Source organism: Alexandromys fortis, unplaced genomic scaffold (assembly GCF_014885135.2).
Source record: "Alexandromys fortis isolate MF-2015 unplaced genomic scaffold, M_Fortis_MF-2015_v1.1 scaffold_26, whole genome shotgun sequence".
Taxonomy (NCBI): Eukaryota; Metazoa; Chordata; class Mammalia; order Rodentia; family Cricetidae; genus Alexandromys; species Alexandromys fortis.
This window is the reverse complement of record NW_026067894.1, coordinates 2885480-2905032: the sequence shown is the minus strand read 5'-3', so window position 1 is coordinate 2905032 and position 19553 is coordinate 2885480. Positions and strand designations below refer to the sequence as shown.

The window sequence follows — 19553 nt, the reverse complement described above, 5'->3', positions numbered from 1 at the left end:
GGGGGGGGGGGGGGGGGGGGGGGGGAACGGGCTACTGGTTACAAGCTTGAAGGCTCTCGTCAAACAGCCATGGGCTGGGGCACCCCCAAGTAGGGGGTGAGCTAGCAGCCCCCCTGGACACAAACAATGGTGCCAACACATCAGAGACAGAGTGCTCTTCCTCACTACCTGCCCTGCCCTAGGGTTAAAGTGCAGACGGGAGGAGAGGGAAGAATGGGGAGCTAGAGAAAGTCAAGGTCAGCAGGGGCCCTACACGAGGGGGCCTCCTGTCCACTATGGTCCCAGGTGATGGAAATCAACGAAGCATCACCTTGTTCAGAAAGACCCGCCCCAACGGGTGGGACTGGCTGCTTCTGCATCCCAAAGGGTCCAGAACATGGCTAAGATCTCTGGAGGGAGAGAGACAGGAAGGATGGCCTTTCTTCTTCAGTGATGCTCTGGCACCTGAGTCAGCGGGGTCCTGCCCCAGCCTGACCCCTAAACCACCCCAAAGAAGGGGATGCTTTCCTGGAGGTGGGAGGTGAAGGAGGCCTTAGGGAAATCTACAGGGGCTGGAGCTTCCTGCTTCTGCCCAGTCTTCCCAGCTCAGACCCTCCCGCAAAGAGGATGCTGCCATGGTACCCACCCTCTGCCCATCCCTGGGGATCCTGCCCCATCAGGAGTTGTATGGACCCTGGCCTGGGCCTGCCTGTTTGCGGGTCTTGCTCGTCCTCAGCAGCTCAGCCCACTTCCTCTCCATCCCAAGGACCCATCTCTAGAAAGCGAAGCTCCACACTTCACCTTCCAAAAAAGAGCCCTGAGAATGTCTGCTTCCTCCCCCCGTCTTGCATATATTAAATTGTGCAGCTTAGCTACAGCCCCTCCCTTCGGATCTCTATGACAACCGGGCAGCATTCCAAGTCCATCCAGTGCCAAAGGGGGTGGGGGAGATTTCCGCCTCTCCCCTCCCTCTTCCCTGGAGGGTGGGACCAGACATTCCACAGGGGACAAGAGGGGAGAAAGAGTTGGAGGCCCTCAGTCCTCAGCCCCCTCTTCCTCAACCTGAGGGGCTCCAGGAGGTTCTTCGGGCTCGGGGGTCTGGCCACCGGAGTGGGGGTGGGGGTGGGGGTGCGGTCCAGGCTGGGAGCCCAGTCCATCTTCACCCTGCACGTAGACGCTCAGGCCCTCGTGACTGGGCTCCTTGCCGCAGGCCTGGCAGCTGCAGTGCACAATCTTCTCCACCAGTTTGTCCACCCTGGGCACCTCCTCGTGGCCTGGACACTCCAAGGTCACCTGGGTGGGACAGAAGGAAGGAAGGCTTGGGCAGGTGTTAGAGACTCCAATAATAATAGCACAGCCCTGGAGACCAAAAATCCCAGAGTCCACCTGCGCCAGCCCAGTGTGTCCTGTGGACCCATGGGGTGGGGGTGAGGGGGGTGGAGGGGTGAGCTCCTGCAGGAACTCCAATCTCATCTTCTCACAGGCATTCCCGCCCCTCCTACCCATTCCCCCAGGCACGGGGGCGGGGGTCTTAGCCTGTAACAGTGAGTGGGGACTAAAGGACTGTACGGTTTGTAACATGGGTGGAGCCTCAGGAATATCTGCGATCCTCTACAAATCCCCCGTGTGTATTCCCAGCAGGAACCCTGCAGCTCATACAGCAATGAAGCCTCAGGTCCTGCCTGCCGCAGGCCAGGGACCGAGAACCTACTCACAATCTCCCACATGGACTGGGCCGGCATACAGGAGTCACAGTGCACCAGGGACTCTGTGGACTGCGGAAAGGTGTTGGGGACGCTGTAGCTGAAGCACTGTCCCAGGCACGCCCTGCGGGAAGAAATGGCCCTGAGCCCGGATCTCCAGAGGGGAGGCAGGAGTGAACCGTCCTGGTTTTCCTTCGCCGTCCCTCGGTCCCGGGCTTCACCCTCTCCCTCCCCGAGAGCCCCACCTGTTCTGGATGGACTTGGCCTCACAACCGCTGTGGCCCACAATCTGTGTGATGTTCTTGGCCTCGCACCAGGCACTCTTGTCCGGAAACAGGGCCAGCTTGTTGATGGGTGGGGGGGCAGCCAGCAGCATGACAGGGAGGACAGCCCTCACCAGGACCCAAAGCATGGTGCCCGTGACGTCCAGAGCCCTGGAACTGAGCACAGGTGGCAAAGTGAGGTGCAGGATAGCCCAGGTTAGGTCCTGGGGAGCAGGGTGTATTCCAAGTGCAGGTTCTGGACCTCGGGTTCAAGGCCAGCTCTCTCTCCACAGACAAACTTTTTTTTTTTTTTTTTGAGACATAGCCTCATGTAGCTCAGGCTGGCCTCAGGTCTGTATCCAAGGATGATTTTGAACTCCTGGTCCTCCCAATCCCACTGCTGGGTGACAGGCAGGTAGCACCATGCCCAGCGGCAGGTACACTAACAGTCAAAAGCAGCTAGCTGTATGTAACACCGCTGTATGTAACCTGATGGCACTGAGCGACTGAACAGTCCTCAGTGGGATAGCAACCAGTGTCAGGTTAGGCGGTTAGGCGTGTGCCTCAGTGGTACAGTGTGTGCCTGACTTGTGCAAGCAGGGGCTCTGGGTTGGATCCCTCATACCATAAATCCAAAGTGATCCTGATTACAGCCTCAGAGGAGGCCATAGCCCACGCCTCCTAAAAAGACACTTCCTCGCAACCTTATGCCACTGAGGCAGATATATTTCTTCTTAGGGTTCCCCACCAGAGTGTTCAGCCACCAGAGATCCCCACACGTCTTTACCCCCAGGAGGATCCTAACCCCAGAGTCAAACACAAAGGTCCCTGGTTCAGGAGTAAGGCACTAATTCCAGAGCTGGCCACAAGATGGCGCTGCAGGACAGAGTCTGTGTGTATAGGAGCCAATCAGAGGGGGACTTCAGCCGCCTTCCCCAACTTTAGCTTCTGTAGGCTTCATCCCCTCTCCCAATCCCTCACACACACATCTCAAAAGTAGTGAAGGGGGTTTCAGAGAGACCTGAACAAAGGGAAGTGCTTATAAAGGCAGGGTGTCCTCAAACCTCATCTGAAACAGGACACTAGAGAAAGGTATGTATGTATGTATGTATGTATGTATGTATGTATGTATGTATGTATGTATGTATATAAGTATGTATGTATGTATGTCTCTGTCTGTCTATCTATATCTATTTACCATATATCTATCTATCATTATCTACCTATCCCTATCTATCTATCTATCTATCTATCTATCTATCTATCTTCTATCTAATGCTTGGTGACCCTGGCACCTTCAAGCCTCAGTTTCTCCACCTGTAAAATAAGTGGTGCCTTCAAACCTAGTAGTAGTAGTAGTGCATCAGAATTCCCTGGGGACTTAAGAGTGAACGCTCTCAGCTGGGGTGAGAGTCACACTTCTACAGCCTTAGAGGAGGTCACTGTCCATGCCTCCTAAAAAGACCTGATAGACAACCAGACAGGGGAATACCCCAGCTTGGACAGTTGGGAACTGTGTCTTAGTATTGTCCCCAGAGGGGCCTGGGTGAGCTTGAATGGGGGAGAGAGGAGCAGGGTGTTTCCACCAGCTCTCTGGAAGTCAGGAACCAGGAGTGGGGAAGGCTGGCTCCTCTGAATGACGGCCCTGCCCTGGACCTTCCATCCCCAGAAAGTGATGGGGGTGGCCATGACAGGTGTTTTGAAAACTGCCCATGGAGGTGGCAGTGGAAGGGACAGTTTCTGCAGTGAGAATCCAGTGGGCTGAGGGAGGAGACTGTCAGGGAGGATAGAGCAGCCTTCAGGCTCGTTGGGCAAGGCCCCCAGCTACTGCTCCTCTCTCTGCAGAAGTCTTGGTCCCTAGAGATGACTCTGCCCCTGGCTTGACGGGGAAAGGGACAGTTGGGGGTGGGACTGGACAGTGTGCCCAGATCCCAGTACTTTCTGCTGTGATCCACACTCAGCACATACTCCAGACTCACCCATGAGATCAACGACAAAACCCACATTTTTAGAATAAGCACGTCCCACGGGGACCGACTGGACTCGTTCCTGAGCGTAGGCAACAGCCCCAGCATCCAGCAGGCCTCCTGCTCCTAATAGGCCCTCTGTCCTCCCTCAAGAACTAACCTGAGCAAAGGTGTGACCACAGCCTTCTAAAGAGCTCCAAGGTCCATCGAAGACCAGCGCTCTGGACCCTCCCTGCGCTGGACTGGCCCCTCCAGGCACCAGAGAGATCCCTGAGTCTGGGACACTTTCTTGGCAATGACAAGCAGGGAATCAATGAGACCCAGGCAGGACGTGAAGCTAAGGTCTCGGTAGGCACTGGAATTGAGATCTGAGCTGTAGCGATAGTAGTCAGGAGATAGGCATGTGAGTCCGCCTTGAACCAGCAACCAGGAGAGGTGGGGGTGGAGGCTGCCAAAGTCAGGACTGGCTCAGGCGGAGCCCAGCCTGGAGCTTAGCTATTAGGCTACCTGGAGACAGGACAAGCGGACATTTCTAGAGTGTCACTGGCCCAGAGGTTAGGCCCTGTTATTAGACAGATCTGGTAGAAGCTGAGAAGTAAGATAGATTGCCTCAGAAGGTCACCTCCTTTATCTTGCTTTTCAGAGGCCCCAGCAGGGACAAGCACAAGGGCCAATCACGCCCCTCAGAAGAGTAGTGTACCCCAACCCACCACAACCAGGCCAGGATCCAGGGCAGAATGCTGCGATCACCCTAGACCTCCCCAGATCAGCAGCTGAAGCCCCAGTAGACTGGACCCCCCACTGCCCCTGGAGTCTGGGGTCAGAAGTCTGCAGCCTAGGAGCTGTGTGCCTGTGTGGAAGAATTCATCTCTCATGGCCTCCCTTGGCTGGAAAGAAGGAACATGGATCCTTTCTAGAATTAGAAAGCTCCTATAACAGCACCCAGCATCCAACACCCAGTATCCAGCCCCCACCATCCAGCATTGAGCACCCAGCAATTAGCACCCACCCAGTATCCAGCATTCACCTACCAACACCAGTTCCTATCTCTGGAAGATGAATAAGGCTGGGCAGTGTCAGAAGGGAGGTCAAAGAGGTACCATCAGGAACCCCTCTCCTCAAGCCCTCACACCCTGCCCAGAGGCCATGATGCCCCCCACCCACCCTTGGGTGGGCTCCTTGCAGGCTTAATCTTCCATTGATTTGCCCTTTTTGCGTGTGTCCTCAACCCGCAACTCAGCTCCTTTCTGCTTAAGCAACAGTTGGACTTTCCTTCCTGGGCCTTTGGGGCCTCACCCAGCTCCTCAGAGCTTCCACCCTGAAGGTCACACAGAGTGCCAGAATGTCAGGGCAGGACAGAAGTGAGCCATCACTCAGACCAACACCCAGGCTCTACAGGCAGGGCTTGTCAGTCCCCAGCAAGAGAGGTGCCATGCCCTCCCCTGGGCCACTCATTCCCCATAGCTGGTACTCCGTGTCTGGGGGTCTTCAAGGACAGGGAAGCAGGAAGGCCACGCTCACTCCCTCCAAAGCTCAGATCCCACGAGGAAATGCAGAGATGCCTGAGTGAGCGGGGAGGAAATTCACCATTCTGGGTTGAGCAGAGGATTGCGTTTGGGTAATGGTGAAGGTCGAGGGAGGGCGCTCCTGGCCAAGGTTACTGCAGGAGCAAAAGCCGGCAGAGGGGATCACAGGCGGCAGCCCCATGGCCTCTCCTGCCTGGCAGGGAAATGCTGGTCCTAGCCGCCGCTTCAGCTCACAATAACTCCACTGGATAGGCCCTGTCTCCCCCACTTTCTACTCGAAGAATGGAAGCAGGCCGCAGCTGGGGTTTAGACGTGTTTACACGTCCCGACATCAGGGAAGCGAGGCCTGGTCATGATCGAATCAGGTGAGCAGCCGTTAGCCTCACAGTCTGAAGGTGCCAAAGAGAGAGAAAGAGAAGGCAAGAGATGGGGAGAGGTGTCCAGGAATGGTGGAATAGAATGAGGAGCTGGAACAAGATTTGGGGTACCGTAGGGGCAGCCTTCCAGTCTCCGTCAGAACTCTGTGCTTAACCATTGCCTCATCTGGAACCTTGCTCCACAGACCAGAATTTGAGCTCCCTTCCTGGCTCCCCAAAGGCCAGCATGTGGTCACGGCATGTGGTCATGGCAGTACCTGGTTCCTGGACCTGGGTACGGGAGGGAAGTGTCCGCTGAGCTCAGTAGCACAGTGGAGCACATACAGATGCCCACCCTGGCCCACCTCAGACCTGGAGGTGGGCAGGATATTTCTGGTGACCCTATCAGGGCACCTGCTGGATTGTGAGAGGCACAGCCCTTCCTTCTCTCCAGCTCCCCATAGGCCTCCTTTGTGCCTTGCCTTTTCCAAATTGCTGCCATTCATACAGAAAGGAAGCCCCCACGGGGCGACACCCACGGGCTGACCCCTCTCTTCACACACAGGTCAAGAAGAGGCGCGACCTATCTCTCCCAGACAGGAAGTGCTGTGGTAGCTCCCCAGGCTCTTGACTCACAAGGCCCTTCAGGAATGCCAGGGGGTGGGGCTGGGAGCGCACAAGGCTTGGCCCACAGCACACCTGCCAGGCTCCAGCAGCCTCCCTGAGGCGCTCACCAGAAACGTAGAAGTGCTTGGGCCTAGCTAGCCTGCAAAATCAAACCACCAGAGCCCGGGGTGTGGCCTGAAGGGGCATCTGTCTGTGTTCCCCGCATGACTCTGAGGCCCAGCCATGGTAGGAGCCGTGTGTGGCCCCCAGATCCCCAGAAAAATGGCCTCCTTAATGGAGCTCTCAGTCCCACCACTGGGGTCTACCGCCTGGAACAGGTGTTCTAAATGCTCTGCGGACCTAACTCTCAAGGACAGTTGCCACCAGCACCCACCAAGAGGTGACCTGAGTTGAAGGAACAATTGCTGCCTATTTCCTCTTCTTTTTTTTTCAACTTTCCAGAAAGGGTTTTTCTGTGTAGCCCTGGCTGTCCTAGAACTCACTAGGTAGACCAAGCTGGCTTCGAACTCAATCTGCCTGCTTCTGTCTCCCAAGTGTTGGAATTAAAGGTGTGCACCAAGATGCCTCCCCCGCCCCATTTCCTTTTTTGATAACTCTGAAAAGTCGGTCATCAGTCCCCACCGGGACTTTCAAGGTAGGCTGTACCACACTACACCCCCAGTCTTTTTTTTTTTTTTTTTTTTTTTTTTTTTTTTGGTTTTTCGAGACAGGGTTTCTCTGTGGTTTTGGAGCCTGTCCTGGAACTAGCTCTTGTAGACCAGGCTGGTCTCGAACTCACAGAGATCCGCCTGCCTCTGCCTCCCGAGTGCTGGGATTAAAGGCGTGCGCCACCACCACCCGGCTTACACCCCCAGTCTTACACACACACACACACACACATCTCCCTCACACACATACAGGGAGGCAGAAATCTCTCCTCTGCTCCCCACCACGACTGCAGGCTCAGGTTCAAATTTCAGCTCAGCCACCTGAAGATGTCTGTGAGTCTGTTTGGTCGTCCGCAATGTGGAAACAGTAAAGCAAGCCCTCTTGCCTAGGCAGCTGTGACTTGACCTGAGGAGTCGGTAAGGAAGGCTCTGGAGAGGTTGTCACTGTGGGGTTACAGCTCCAGGAAGTCACCGTGAGCGTGGCTTGGAGTCACTTAGCCCTCTTATGTTCCTTCCTCCAGATCCGGTTTAATCCCCAGTGTTTCTCAATCTGGGATGCATCTGCCACCGTAGGGATTTGGGGGGGGATACCTAAATCCTTGAGTTGAAACTTAAGCAAGCAGCAAGATGGCTGGGGACCGTTTCACAAGCTGCCAAGTGTCACCCAACACTCCCGCTTGCCAGAGCAGAAGCTGGGGCAAGACCTGATCCAAACTCTACCCCTTTGGAAGACAGCAGCCCTGAGAGTGCACCCCCACCCTCACCTAGCTATAGAGAGTTGGGCTATGCCTGGTGCCCACTGCGCATGCGGCTGGTGGAGAGGGTGTGGTGCTTGTGGCCGCTGCCCTGGGCTTGGGGATCAGTAGGGTGGGGCAATCCTCCAGGTCTTGGAATGAGTGCAGGGACTTCCTCGAATGGTGCAACAGAAAAATGCAGCTGGGGAGGGGGCAAAGCAGTCTCCAGCCTCACATCAGTGGGGGTCCCAGCTCTGGGTTCCTGGGTGCTGCGGGACAGGGGCTGTCTCAGGATACATGGCCTAGGGGCAGGGCTGCTCATACAGACCGTGTCAGTGACCTGTGCTTCACCTCCGTAAACCTCACACTTCCCACCTGTGAAATAGACCTCGGCTTAGCCTGGGAACATCTGGCTTAGGAGATTCCCTTGGGGAGAGTCTGGCTCCAGTGTGCCGCTTAAGGCCACAAGGATTCCATGACCCCAGGAGCACCACAGGGTGGTTTTCCTTCCTTCAGCGCCAGGGCAAAGCATGAACCAACTGTGCAGTGGGTTGATACCCAGGGTCCATCCCATACCACCCAGGCCTACCTCCTAGTACCAGGCAGCTTCACCTTCCGGCTCTGGGTGTTTCTATGCAGGCAGTCAGGCCCCACAGACCAAAAAACAGTCTCCAAAACAAACGCACTCTAACTACCGGCTGTAGGGCAGGCTTTCACATCTGCTCAACAGAAGTTCCCCTCAGACCTCACCAACAACCCTGCCCACCCCACAGCCTCCGACCCCTGGGGTTGCCAGCAGGAGGAAAGAGCTGAAATTTCACTTTAAGGAGGCTGTACCCCGGGCTACGGGAAAAGCATCCACTCCCCTGCCTACCCCTTCAACACACAGGCCCAGGAGAGAGGTCTGGCTTTCAGGGAAGAGTGGAAAGGGGTGGGGGTCACCAAGGAAACGCCCCAGCCTTGTCTCTTCTTTGGCTCTCACTCAAGGCAAACCCGCCCAGGCAGTTCCAGCATCCGTGGGAGTCTCGGGGGGCTGGCTGCTTAGAGACAAAGAGTGGGGGGCTGCCCGTTGACAACTTACTTCCCCACTCTCAGCCTGTGCCAGGAGGCTGTTTTCCTGGGGTGTTCCGAATTGCAGGCTGGTGGCTTCCAGCTGGGCAAGGACCTCGGAAAGCCTGGAAATGTGGCCTTCTCCCTTGATGCCCGCCCGCCCGCCCCCACCCCACCCCACCCCACCCCAGTCAGGCCAAGGCAAGCAGCTGCCCCCTTTAGTGACGCTTGTAAAAGATCATCGCCTGGCCCGGGAGCCAGAGCCGGCTGGAGGGCAGGTGGCCGGCAGCAGAGCCCTGCGGTGAACACTGCCTCATTGGGGTGGAATGCTTACAAGGCTCGCTATAGCCCCTGGAAAGGCTAGCTAGCTCAGGCGCTCACGCCTGCTTCCCCTCTCCCCCTCTGCCCCTGCGGTGGTGGGGGTGACACCGGCCAGACTTTGGGGCAGTCAAGAGGAGAGTTTGGGGTCTTTCGTGGTGCCAGAGAAACTTTGCACGAGTTCTACTAGGGGACCGCGCCTCGGAAGCTGGGGCGGGATGCTTTGATTTGAAGTTAGGAGGTCAGGGAGGCGCTCAGTCACCGAGAGAAAACACGAAGGCAGAGACATAAGCCCAGAGAAAGTGAAAATCGAGGCACGAGGGGGGACAACGGGAGAGACTGAACTCCTGAAGGAGCGTGGGGGCGGAAATGGAGTGGTGGGATGACGGAGACCTGCGGATGGGAGACAGGGACCGAGTTGGGGGACCAGGATTGAGCCAGTGGACGAGCGAGTCCAGAGCCCCAGCGCTGCCCGGCGCCTGCCGGGCGACGCTCTCCCTCCCACTCTTAGTCCAGGCGGTGAAACTCCTACAAGAAACGGAGCCTCGGGGCGCGGCTGGCGACCGGCTCGGGACGCCGCCGGTGCCCCCTGGCCACCCGGGAGCCGCGCCCACGTCCCCAGCGCGGGCGATCGGAGGCGCCGGACCGGCCGCTGAGCTGCGCGGCGCCGGGGTCGCGGTCTGGCGAGGCGCGGAGAGGAATTGCGAGGCTCTGGGGACGTTTTGGGGCGCGGTAGCAAGGGGACCCCGGCTACCCCGCTCCAGCTTGCGGGCCCGGGCGAGACTTACCGCGCGCAGCGTTAGCGGGGAGCGCGGCGCGTCCTCCTGGGGGTCCTGAGAGGGGGTTGAGAGCCTCGGGGGGTCACAGACCCGGGGTTCTCGGGCTGGGGCGGCCCCGCGAGGCTCGGCTGGGCTGCTCTGCTCGCCGTCTGCGGCCCCGGGCAGGCGCGAGGCGCGGGGGAGCGGCGGGCCGAGCGCCTCCGACGTCAGGGTGTCTCAGCTCCAAATAGGGAGCGAGGGCGGGGGCAGCGGCGGCGAGGGGAGGGACGCGCGGGCAGGGCGGGCGAGCGAGAGCCGCTCCCTCCGCGCGCGAGCAGGGGCGCCCAGGCCGAGGGCCCCACTCTCCCGACGGCCGGGACAGAGATGAAAGGGCACGAGCCAGGTGCCCGGCCGTTTCGCAGGCTTTGATTCCCCTCCGCCAGGCTTTTCTGGGCTGTCGGATCTTGCCAGGCCTTGGAGTGACAATAGCGGACAAAACCTTGGACACTTGCTGAGTGTAGCGCTCCAGCCTATTGGGGTTCCAGCACCAGCAGCCTATTCGAAGCTGTGCCCAATCTTCCCTCAGGAGGCTGGGTTCCCATCTGGGATGTGTTCCTTGCTCCTTGACCTTCAGTTGCCTCCAAACAACTTAGCTGGAGCGTCCAGAGAAAGCCAAGAGCGACTCGCTGTCTCCTTGAAGAGGGCACAGTGCAGCTTCCCTAAGGGAGGGGCTATCTACCTAAATCCACTAAGGTGAATCGCACTGGTGTAGCCTGTTCCAACAGAATAAGAGGATCTATCTGGACTGCGGCTGTAGCCCAGTTAGCAGAGTGTTTGCCTAGTATGCAGGAAACCTTGGCTTCTCTTCATGACTGGGTCCAGCAGTGCCCACCCAATACTCAGAGTCAACTAAACAGCCAGTTCCAGGCCACCCTAAGATGAGGACAAAGGTAGTGTCCTTGTTCCATGGAGGTGACAGCCCAGAGCATCACCTAGCAGGACGGTGAACATTGGAGATCCATCTGCATCAGTCATCCATGCCTTGTAGTTAAGTCGCTCAGATGGACTCAGCCCTGCTCAGCTGATGTTTCAAAGTTGCCAGGCATGAGGCCGGGGGGGGGGGGGGGGGGGGGAGTGGGGGTTGGGGGTTAATGGTGGCAAGGAGGCCTCCTAGTGGCCTAGGGGTAATGCCACGGCTGTCCCAGGCCCTCTGCTCTCCAAATCAACAGCTCTAAAGCTGTTCTTAGTCTACATTCTTCCCTCCCTCTTCATTCAATGCCTTCTTCGTCTACCAGGGTGGAAAGCCTTCCCAAGACCCGCAGGGAGCGCGCATGTCTTCCTTCTCCAGGTGCGATCTGGCAGCCTAGGATACGGCTCTCATGCTGCTCTCTCTTTAGGACGTCCTCCATCAGCCCCCCAAGGCAGGGTTCTTCATCTCGGGTCAGTGCAACCTGCCACTTAATACATGCAAAGCGCCCAGAAGCAGCTTAAGTTGCACGACCAAAAAGTTACACAGTAAGAGGCTAAGGTTTGGAGGCTGTGTACTACAGACACCAGTCTTGAGCCTTGGACCACAGGAGGGCATTTACTGCCAAAGCTTGCCAGCAGTGTCAGTGTGGACCTTGGGCAGGATGGGAGCGATGCCCACGGTCTGTAAGTTCTGTAAGAGCCTGCTCCTGCTCCCACCAGACATAGTGACATGTGCTTGTAATCCCTACCTTGGAAAGGCAGAGACTGAAGGGTCAAGGAGTTCAAGACCAGCTTTAACTGGCTCCATGCTAACTTGGGCTGTGTGAAACGCTGTCTGAAACAAAGAGGGGCTGGTGAGATGGCTCAGTGGGCTCAGTGACACCTAACCTAACAACCTGAGTTTGGGTCCCCAAGATCCACCGTGAGAGGAGGAGGAAACCGACTCCTGCAAGTTGTCCTTTGACCTCCACAGCTGTGCTGTGGCACAAGTGTGCTCACAAACACACACTCACACAAAGAAAACTAAATCAATGTAATTTTAAAAGCAGGCAAACAGGAAAAGAACCTATTCCCACACTGCAGGAAGCTAACTGCGGAGTAATTTGCTCATCAGATCATACGCAGCGGCGGCGGCGGCAGCAGCAGCAGCAGAAGCAACGAAGAAGGCTGGAATCCCAGCCAGTGCCCTTGGCAGTGCAGCCCAGCACCCTCTCAAACACAGAGAGGTTCCAGAGCAGCTCCAAACCCCTACCCAAGGGCATGGGGTTCACAGCTGATTACATCTGCCTGGCAAAGACCAGGGATGGACAGGAAGCTACAGTGTGGGTAGGGGACCTAGAAAAGGGACTTAAAATCTTTTTAGCAGCTACTGTTTTATACCCAGCTAAGCAGTCTGTCTGTTGGGATCTCATCTACTCTTTACCAGAATCCCTTGCTCCATTGTACTAGTGAGGAAAAAGTATTATTAGCCACCCCCTCCCTCCCAAGATCATCACATCGGTAGTGACTGACAAAGGCTCGATTTGAATGCACAGCCATGGTCCTGTGCTCTCCACACACTCTTGGCTGCCTCCGAGCCCCTCCTATTGGGATGCTGCACCCCTGGGATCCAGGAGAATGGGGCCCCAGCCGGAAAGGCAGAACCTGTCAAGTCAGAGTCTCCAAGCTCCAGGAGATACACCTGGTTGGCAGCACAGCTCCAGCTGCCCAGGCAGGCCTGGCTGGCACAGGGCACAGGCTCATGGCCAGAGCCTGCTGGCCCGGGGCCAGTCTCTTGGGGCCGAGGTAATGCGGTGCCCAGAGCTGGAGCCGAGGGCTGAATGCTCCCTCACCCCGGCTCATTAGCAAACATCTGGGCTCGGGGAAAACGACTGATCTGGAATGTGACTGGGTTGCAAAGAGCTGCCCCCTCCAGGGTCCTTGGGGAATTTAAACTCCCTCCTGCAGGGCATGGGGCTTGAGCCAGCTGTTTCCTCTAATCCTGTCAGCCTGGCCTCCTTGGGGGTCCAAACCTCTGCAGCCTCCTGGAGAAAGAAGAGTGAAAGCAGCCAAAAGCCCTCCTTCTTGCTCAGGGCCCACAGCCTGAAAACATCCACAGAACCCCGGTCATCGCTGAGCTGACGAGAAGAGCCGGTGTCTCCCTGCATGATCTGTCTCCACGCTCTTCATCATCCCCGGACTCCGGGGCTCCGTGCAAACTGTTCCATGCTTGTGCCTAGGTTTCTCAATCTGTCAAATGCAGTTAGGAGGAGCATATAGTCCAGGCATGTTGCTAGCATTCATTCACTCATTTAACGAATATTTATTGGGTCTCCTATGTGCCAGGCAGCTATGAGATATTGGGGACCCAACCATGGACTAGGCCAATAAAGACCCAACGTTCCAGAACCCTAAGAACAGAGAGGAGGCTATCATAGAAAGCCAACAGATGGGAGGATTTCATGCTGGTGTGTGAGAACTAAGCGGGATGAGTAAGGTGGTGGGGGAGGGGAGAGTTAGTGAGCCGCTTCCAGAAAACAAGGCAGAGGTGATGGTTGAGGTGAGATTCTGAGAAGGAGCCAGGATTGAAGGAGATAAATGGATGTGAAGTGCCGGGCACAGTTCCTGGAGAACAGCACGTGCTCCATAAAATGAAAGCTATTTTAGGGAGGTTCGTATATACAGTGCAGCAGAGGCGCCGGACTCGGAGTCTCTGGATGGAGTCCAGGTGTGTTAGCAAAAAGCTTCCCCGCCTTACTCCAGGGGTGCGCTTGCTGAGCCTCAGTTTCCTCATCTGGCAATTAGGAGCCTCAGTGATTTCCTGAGACACAACGGAGAGACACAGGCAGTTAAAGGCTGGGGAGGGGGTGCGGGGGGGGGGGAGGCATCTTCTCCAGTGGTGTTGGCACCGGTAAGTGCGCTTATTCAAGTAAGCAGCGCTACTTAAATGATTGGGTCAGGTCAGGTCGTGGTGGCACACGCCTTTCATCCCTTTAATCCCAGCACTCGGGAGGCAGAGGCAGGCGGATCTCTGGGAGTTCAAGGCCAGCCTGGTCCACAAGAACTAGTTCCAGGACAGGCTCCAAAAGCTACAGAGAAACCCTGTCTCGGAAAACAAAAACAAAACAAATCAATTATTGGGTCAGGACTGGAGGGGTGGCTCAGTGGTAATAATGAATATATACTGCTCTCCCTGAGGCCCCAAGCTGGATTTCCAGTGCCCACATCAGGACACTCCCAAACACCTGCAACTCCAGCTCCAGGGGAATTTGAGGCTTCATCTCTTCAGGAACCTGCACTCATATGCCCAGCTCCCTCCCCCATGTAGAAATGATTAAAGCAATAAAAATATATGTAATGTGGGTCACAGAAATATATTCATACATACATCCATAAGCCACGAAAGTTGGAGGGAACCTACTGAGGAGGACAGATTCAGCAGGACGGGCAGGAAACAGGGAAATATGGTGAAGTATAGCTATGTATGGAATTGAGAACACTCTCTAAAATATGTTCTGTTGTGCGTGGGTGTTTTGCCTATGTCTGTGCACCACACGTATGCAGTGTATACGGAGGCCAGAAGAGGGGCCATTGGATTTAGTAGACCTGGAGTCATAGACGGTTGGGAGCCACCATGTGGGTGCTAGGAATTGAATCAAAGTCCTCTGTAAGAACCACTGTGCTCTTAACCTCTGAGCCATCTTTCCAGCCCTAAGAATAAACAAATAATTTTGTTTTTAATCTTTAGACAGGATCTCACTATGTAGCCCTGGATGACCTGGAGTTCTCTATGTAGACCAGGTTGGCCTCAAAGTGACAAACACCTGCCTCTGCCTCCAACATACCGGGACTAAAGACTTGTACCACCTGTGAACAGATAACACCGTGAAAGATCCACTGAGGGCCGTGCACAGGAAACAGCACGCGTGGGTTCTGCTGCCGGTGGACATGTCAGAGGCAACTGAAGTTCGAGGTGTCAGCCCACTGGGAGGAAAGTCCCTGATGGCTGAGTCTCGGGTAGGCAAGGCCCCGAGAGCACAGACTCCGGAATGTCTTTTGTGTCTGCTGTGCCTTCTTCACATGGTTCCCGTTGCCATCTTTCTCTGGTATCTGGCGTGGTGTGAATGGGCGTGGGAATCCCCACTGCTTGTAATGTAGTGTGTTCATCTCACGGAAACATCCTGTTCTAGTGGGTATTTTTACCTGTAGATTATCTTGAAGATGATTTCTTAAGCTGTACCAGCTAACTGATAATAGTTTAAATAGAGCTTTGATGATTAAAAATATATACAAGGGATTGTCACACAGCTAGAACCTACGAGTTTCCCCCGAGGACCTGCAGAGATCTCAAGTTCAGGTTAATGATTAAAGAAAACAATTGGATGCCAGGAGCCTGGCTGGCTCAAAGTCTTTTCATCTTGATGTTGGGAGATGTGTTCCCAGGTCTCAGAGTGCATCGCAGCTGAAACGAAGCCTTAGGATGACCTCAGGTTAGAGTAAGATGTTTTGATAATAGCTTTGAGTCTAGGGATCAAAAAAGAAAGCAGCCCAGTTATTACTAACTTACATACTTTCCTTGAGAGGACTGGTTGGTGATCAAAAATAATGATTAATTCCTTGTACCGATTTCTGCCCTCAATCTCCTGATGAAAAAGCTATCTATGAGTGGGTATGCACCTCAAAGATTGAAACTAGAGCTGGCTGATGTTTCCATGTATAAACATTTAGGTTTGTGATTCCTTTAAGGTTCCTTCTAAGGGGGCTGGAGAGATGGCTCAGAGGTTGAATAGCACTGATTGCTCTTCCTGAGGACTTGGGTTCAACTCCCGGTACCCACATGGCAGCTCACAACTGTCTGTAACTCCAAGATCTGACACCCTCACACAGACATACATGCAGGCAAAACTCCTGCACATAAAATAAAAACAAATAAATTATAAAATATTCCTTATAAAATTACTTTCCAAGGTAAGTAGTAAAGTGATCGGTCCTTCCTTTGTAATCGAACCTGCAGCCCACCAGTGAAAAAACTGGCTGGGAAGACCATCTTGCATTACCACCTATTAATCTGTAGCGAGTAGCTTGGGATAATTTGTTTTTCACCTGTAATACGTAAAACGTTAAATCACGTAAGGGAGATGGGAAACATTTTTTTAAATTATTTTTATGTGCAAATAACTTATTTTATGTGCAGGTGTTTTTGCCTGCATGTATGTCTGTGTGAGGGTGTTAGATCTCGGAGTTACAGACAGTTGTTAGTTCCCTAGAACCTACACAAAAAAAACAGCAAGGCTGGGGAGATGGCTCATCAGTTAAAAGCACTGGCTGCTTTCGCAGAGGACCCCAAGTTTGATCCCCAACAGCCATATGGCAGCTCACAGCCACTGTAACTCCAATTCCAGAGGATCCAGTGCCCTTTGTTGGCCCTGCACGCACCTGGACACACAAGCTCATACAGACACACACACAAAATAATAAAATAAGAATAAATCTAAAAAAACCCAAACAAACAAACAAACAAAAAAGCAGAATTAGGCAGCAGAGTCTCCCAGCACTCGGGAGGCAAAGGCAGGTGGATCTCTGTGAATTTAAGGCCAGCCTGGTCTACAGAGTGAGTTTCAGGACAGGCTCCAAAGCGACACAGTGAAGCCCAGTCTCGAAAAACCAAACCAAAATAAAAAACTATTTCTGAATAATAAATTGCCATTTAAAACAAACAGAATCCTAGCTGATTTCAAACTGGAACTATTACCAATTTCATTTCAATGAGATGGGCCATTACCAACTTCACCTGGCTTAATTGTGCCAAATCATGTTTAAACTGGTTTAAGTCAAATCAAGTTTAAACACAAACCCATCCCAGTGTTTCTGAGGAGCACAGAGCCTGCTGAAGAGCCTGGGCTGTGGGGTCGAGGCCAAAGGCATTGTTGCATTCTTGCCCTCAACCTGATTTTTCTTAAGTTCATTCAGCTCCCGAAACTTGCCTTCATTCATGAAGTGAGGATAACACTATTCTCTCACGGGTATGCTATGGCAACTAGGTGTGGTACACGTGAGAACAGTAACTAGCCCGGATGACATGCTCAATCAATGTTAACCATATAATCATCTAAGGCTTTGATCAAAGTGTGTAATGCTGGCTCAAACTGGCGAGACACAAGAGAAAACGGTGGCAATAAAAGTGAACTTTCTCCCCCTGCCTTCCCTCACTTTTTAAAAGAAAAATTTTTTTAAATATTTATTTATTATGTATACAATATTCTGTCTGTGTGTATGCCTGCAGGCCAGAAGAGGGCATTACAGATGGTCATGAGCCACCATGTGGTTGCTGGGAATTGAACTCAGGACCTTTGGAAGAGCAGGCAATGCTCTTAACCTCTGAGCCATCTCTCCAGCCCTAAAAGAAAATTTTTTATAGAGACAGGGTCTCATTACGTAGCCCAGGCTGGCCTGGAACTCAGAGATCCACCTGCCTCTCCCTCCTGAGTACTTAAAGGCATTGCCACTAACTTTCTGCCCTCTCTTCCCTATTGAAGGGCCTCATTTATTGCACCTCCTCCAAGAATTCTCGACATCTCCCCCAAACACACACAGCTTGGGCTTCTGTCTCTGAACCCACAAAGTAAGGATCAAATAACCAAAACCTACTACCCTGGACTGGGCAGTGACACAGTTCCGACCCAGGCTGGAAGCTGTTTTACAGTCTCCGCATCTTTGCCATTCTTTTCTCCTCCTTCCCAACCTGGCCTGGTACTGACCAAGTCCATATGCTCAACCCTGAGTCCAAAAGCTACGTAGGATTTCAGGCCAGAAGTCGTGGTGGTCTTGTGAGTACACACCAGAATGAAGCAGAGTGTGCGGGAAGGGTGAGGATGGAGCATTTTCCACTGAACGGGCCGCCCTGGAACTGCTCACATTGCTCACCCTGTTTGCTCTCTCTCTGGAAACGTGCAGATTTCAACCCTTTCTGAAACAATCTGACCACCTACCTGTCCTCCCTACCATCCGCTCTCCAGGTGCTAAGGATGGAACCTGGGGCCTTGCGTGTCACTGAGCACCAAGCCCTGCCCTAGATGGTGTTTTTATAAGCTTGTACTAATAGCACACCCATTTGAGCCTCAAAGACTACAGGCTGGAATTTCCCCTGATCTCATTTACAGAAGAAACTGAAGTCTGGAGGCTAGGAACCTCCCCCTGGTGCCTGGCCAGTGAGGGATGGAGCAGGAGCTTAGGCCCAGGGCTTGACAGTCAAGCCTGTAGGCCTGCTGTCTATTGTCCAGCCCTGACTCCTGCTCATCTGCCCTCTTCCTCCTGCTCTTTATCACGGTCCTATCCCACACAGAGCTGCTTTGCTTGCTGGACACAGGACATCTCCCCTGCGCCTGTACAGGACCACACTGTGTCCTGACACCATCCACTGGTGTCAGAGTTGAAGTGGCTCTCTCAGCACCCTTGAAGGAAGTGGTGATGGCTTCCAGATGAGCTTATTATCCTAAATTTAACATTTTTTTTTTCGGCACTTAGAATTTCCACTTTCTCCCTTCCACTCCTGTGCGTTTATGCAATTAGAAAGCATGCAACAGGAAACCATTTGAGTCTCAGACCAGTCCGGAGGAAGGCAGCCCCAGCTCCGTGGACTACATCCTTGTGGAAATACTCTGCAGAGTTTATTTGGACAGGCTCAAAAATAGTCCTTCCAACAATGCAATCAGACTGAACCATGACAAGTAAAATCCAATTAGGGGTTGGTTACATTAAAAAAAGATGTAAACAGAGGTTTGAGAACCAACAGCAAAAACAAAAGCCATCTCCTTCACCCCAGTGTCTGCTTCCTGCAGGATTGTGGGACTGCATTCTTGGGTCTTTTGAAACCGAGGAGAGGGTGACATTCACTCAAAGGGACAGCTCAGCAAAGTGTTCCGAGGCCACTTCTCAGAACAAAGGCATACTTCTGTAGACAGCAAATGTGTCCCAATAAAGGCTCCCCAGCCACTCGGAATGCAAAAGTCATTCACCTAAATGAGTTCAAAATACATATTGTTCTGGGCCAAATTACACAGTGTCAAGTTCAGACTGTATGTATTTATGTATGTTGGCAGCGCAGGCCACTTTTGGGGCGCCACAGCTTTGCCCTAGGATCCTGTGCCCAGCTGGGTTCCCATCACTGGCTCCTTAAACCCATGTATCCCCTTGTGTTTGGTTCCAGAAAGGCAGAGGAGAGGTGAACTCAAAGCTCCACGAGGGTCCAGGGCCCCCAGAGGACTTGAATTTCAAATGAAACTTCAAGTAGAACAGAATGCTTTCCTTGCCAACAAGTTGGGATTTTGTGAAGGCTTGTCTGATATCGCGCGTGCGCGCGCACACATACACACACCCCCCACACACAAACATGCTCTGTCTTCTAATGCTTTCTGCTAAGAGCTACAAGGTGGGAATACAAAACGCACTAGGACTAAGACAAACAGCTGATGCTCCTTTGCTTGGCTTTGGCCCAGAATCATTTCCTTCTGGGGAGGGAGGGGAGATGGGGAGGGCTGGTTTCTGGGCACTTCTGCAGAGGTTCAAGGGTGCTGGGGGACCAGATGCCCGCAAACAGAGGCCTAAAACCTAGCCAGAGATGAGACAGAAGCTCAGTCCATGCTCCTGACCATGCCAGGTTTCTGCTGTATTCTAGATA

The 19553-nt window shown here is 53.8% G+C and overlaps 1 protein-coding gene across 1 annotated transcript; it reads right to left on the bottom strand.

The window, feature by feature from the left end:
- Nucleotides 1–10: 10 nt before the first annotated feature.
- On the bottom strand, nt 11–10160 carry Nbl1 (NBL1, DAN family BMP antagonist). Its single transcript, XM_050155843.1, has 4 exons — nt 9959–10160; nt 1928–2122; nt 1695–1806; nt 11–1272 (listed from the first exon to the last, which is right to left on the bottom strand). The coding sequence occupies exons 2-4, from the start codon at nt 2092–2094 to the stop codon at nt 1015–1017; spliced, it is 537 nt and encodes a 178-aa protein (XP_050011800.1). The 5' UTR covers nt 2095–2122; nt 9959–10160; the 3' UTR covers nt 11–1014.
- Nucleotides 10161–19553: the final 9393 nt, after the last annotated feature.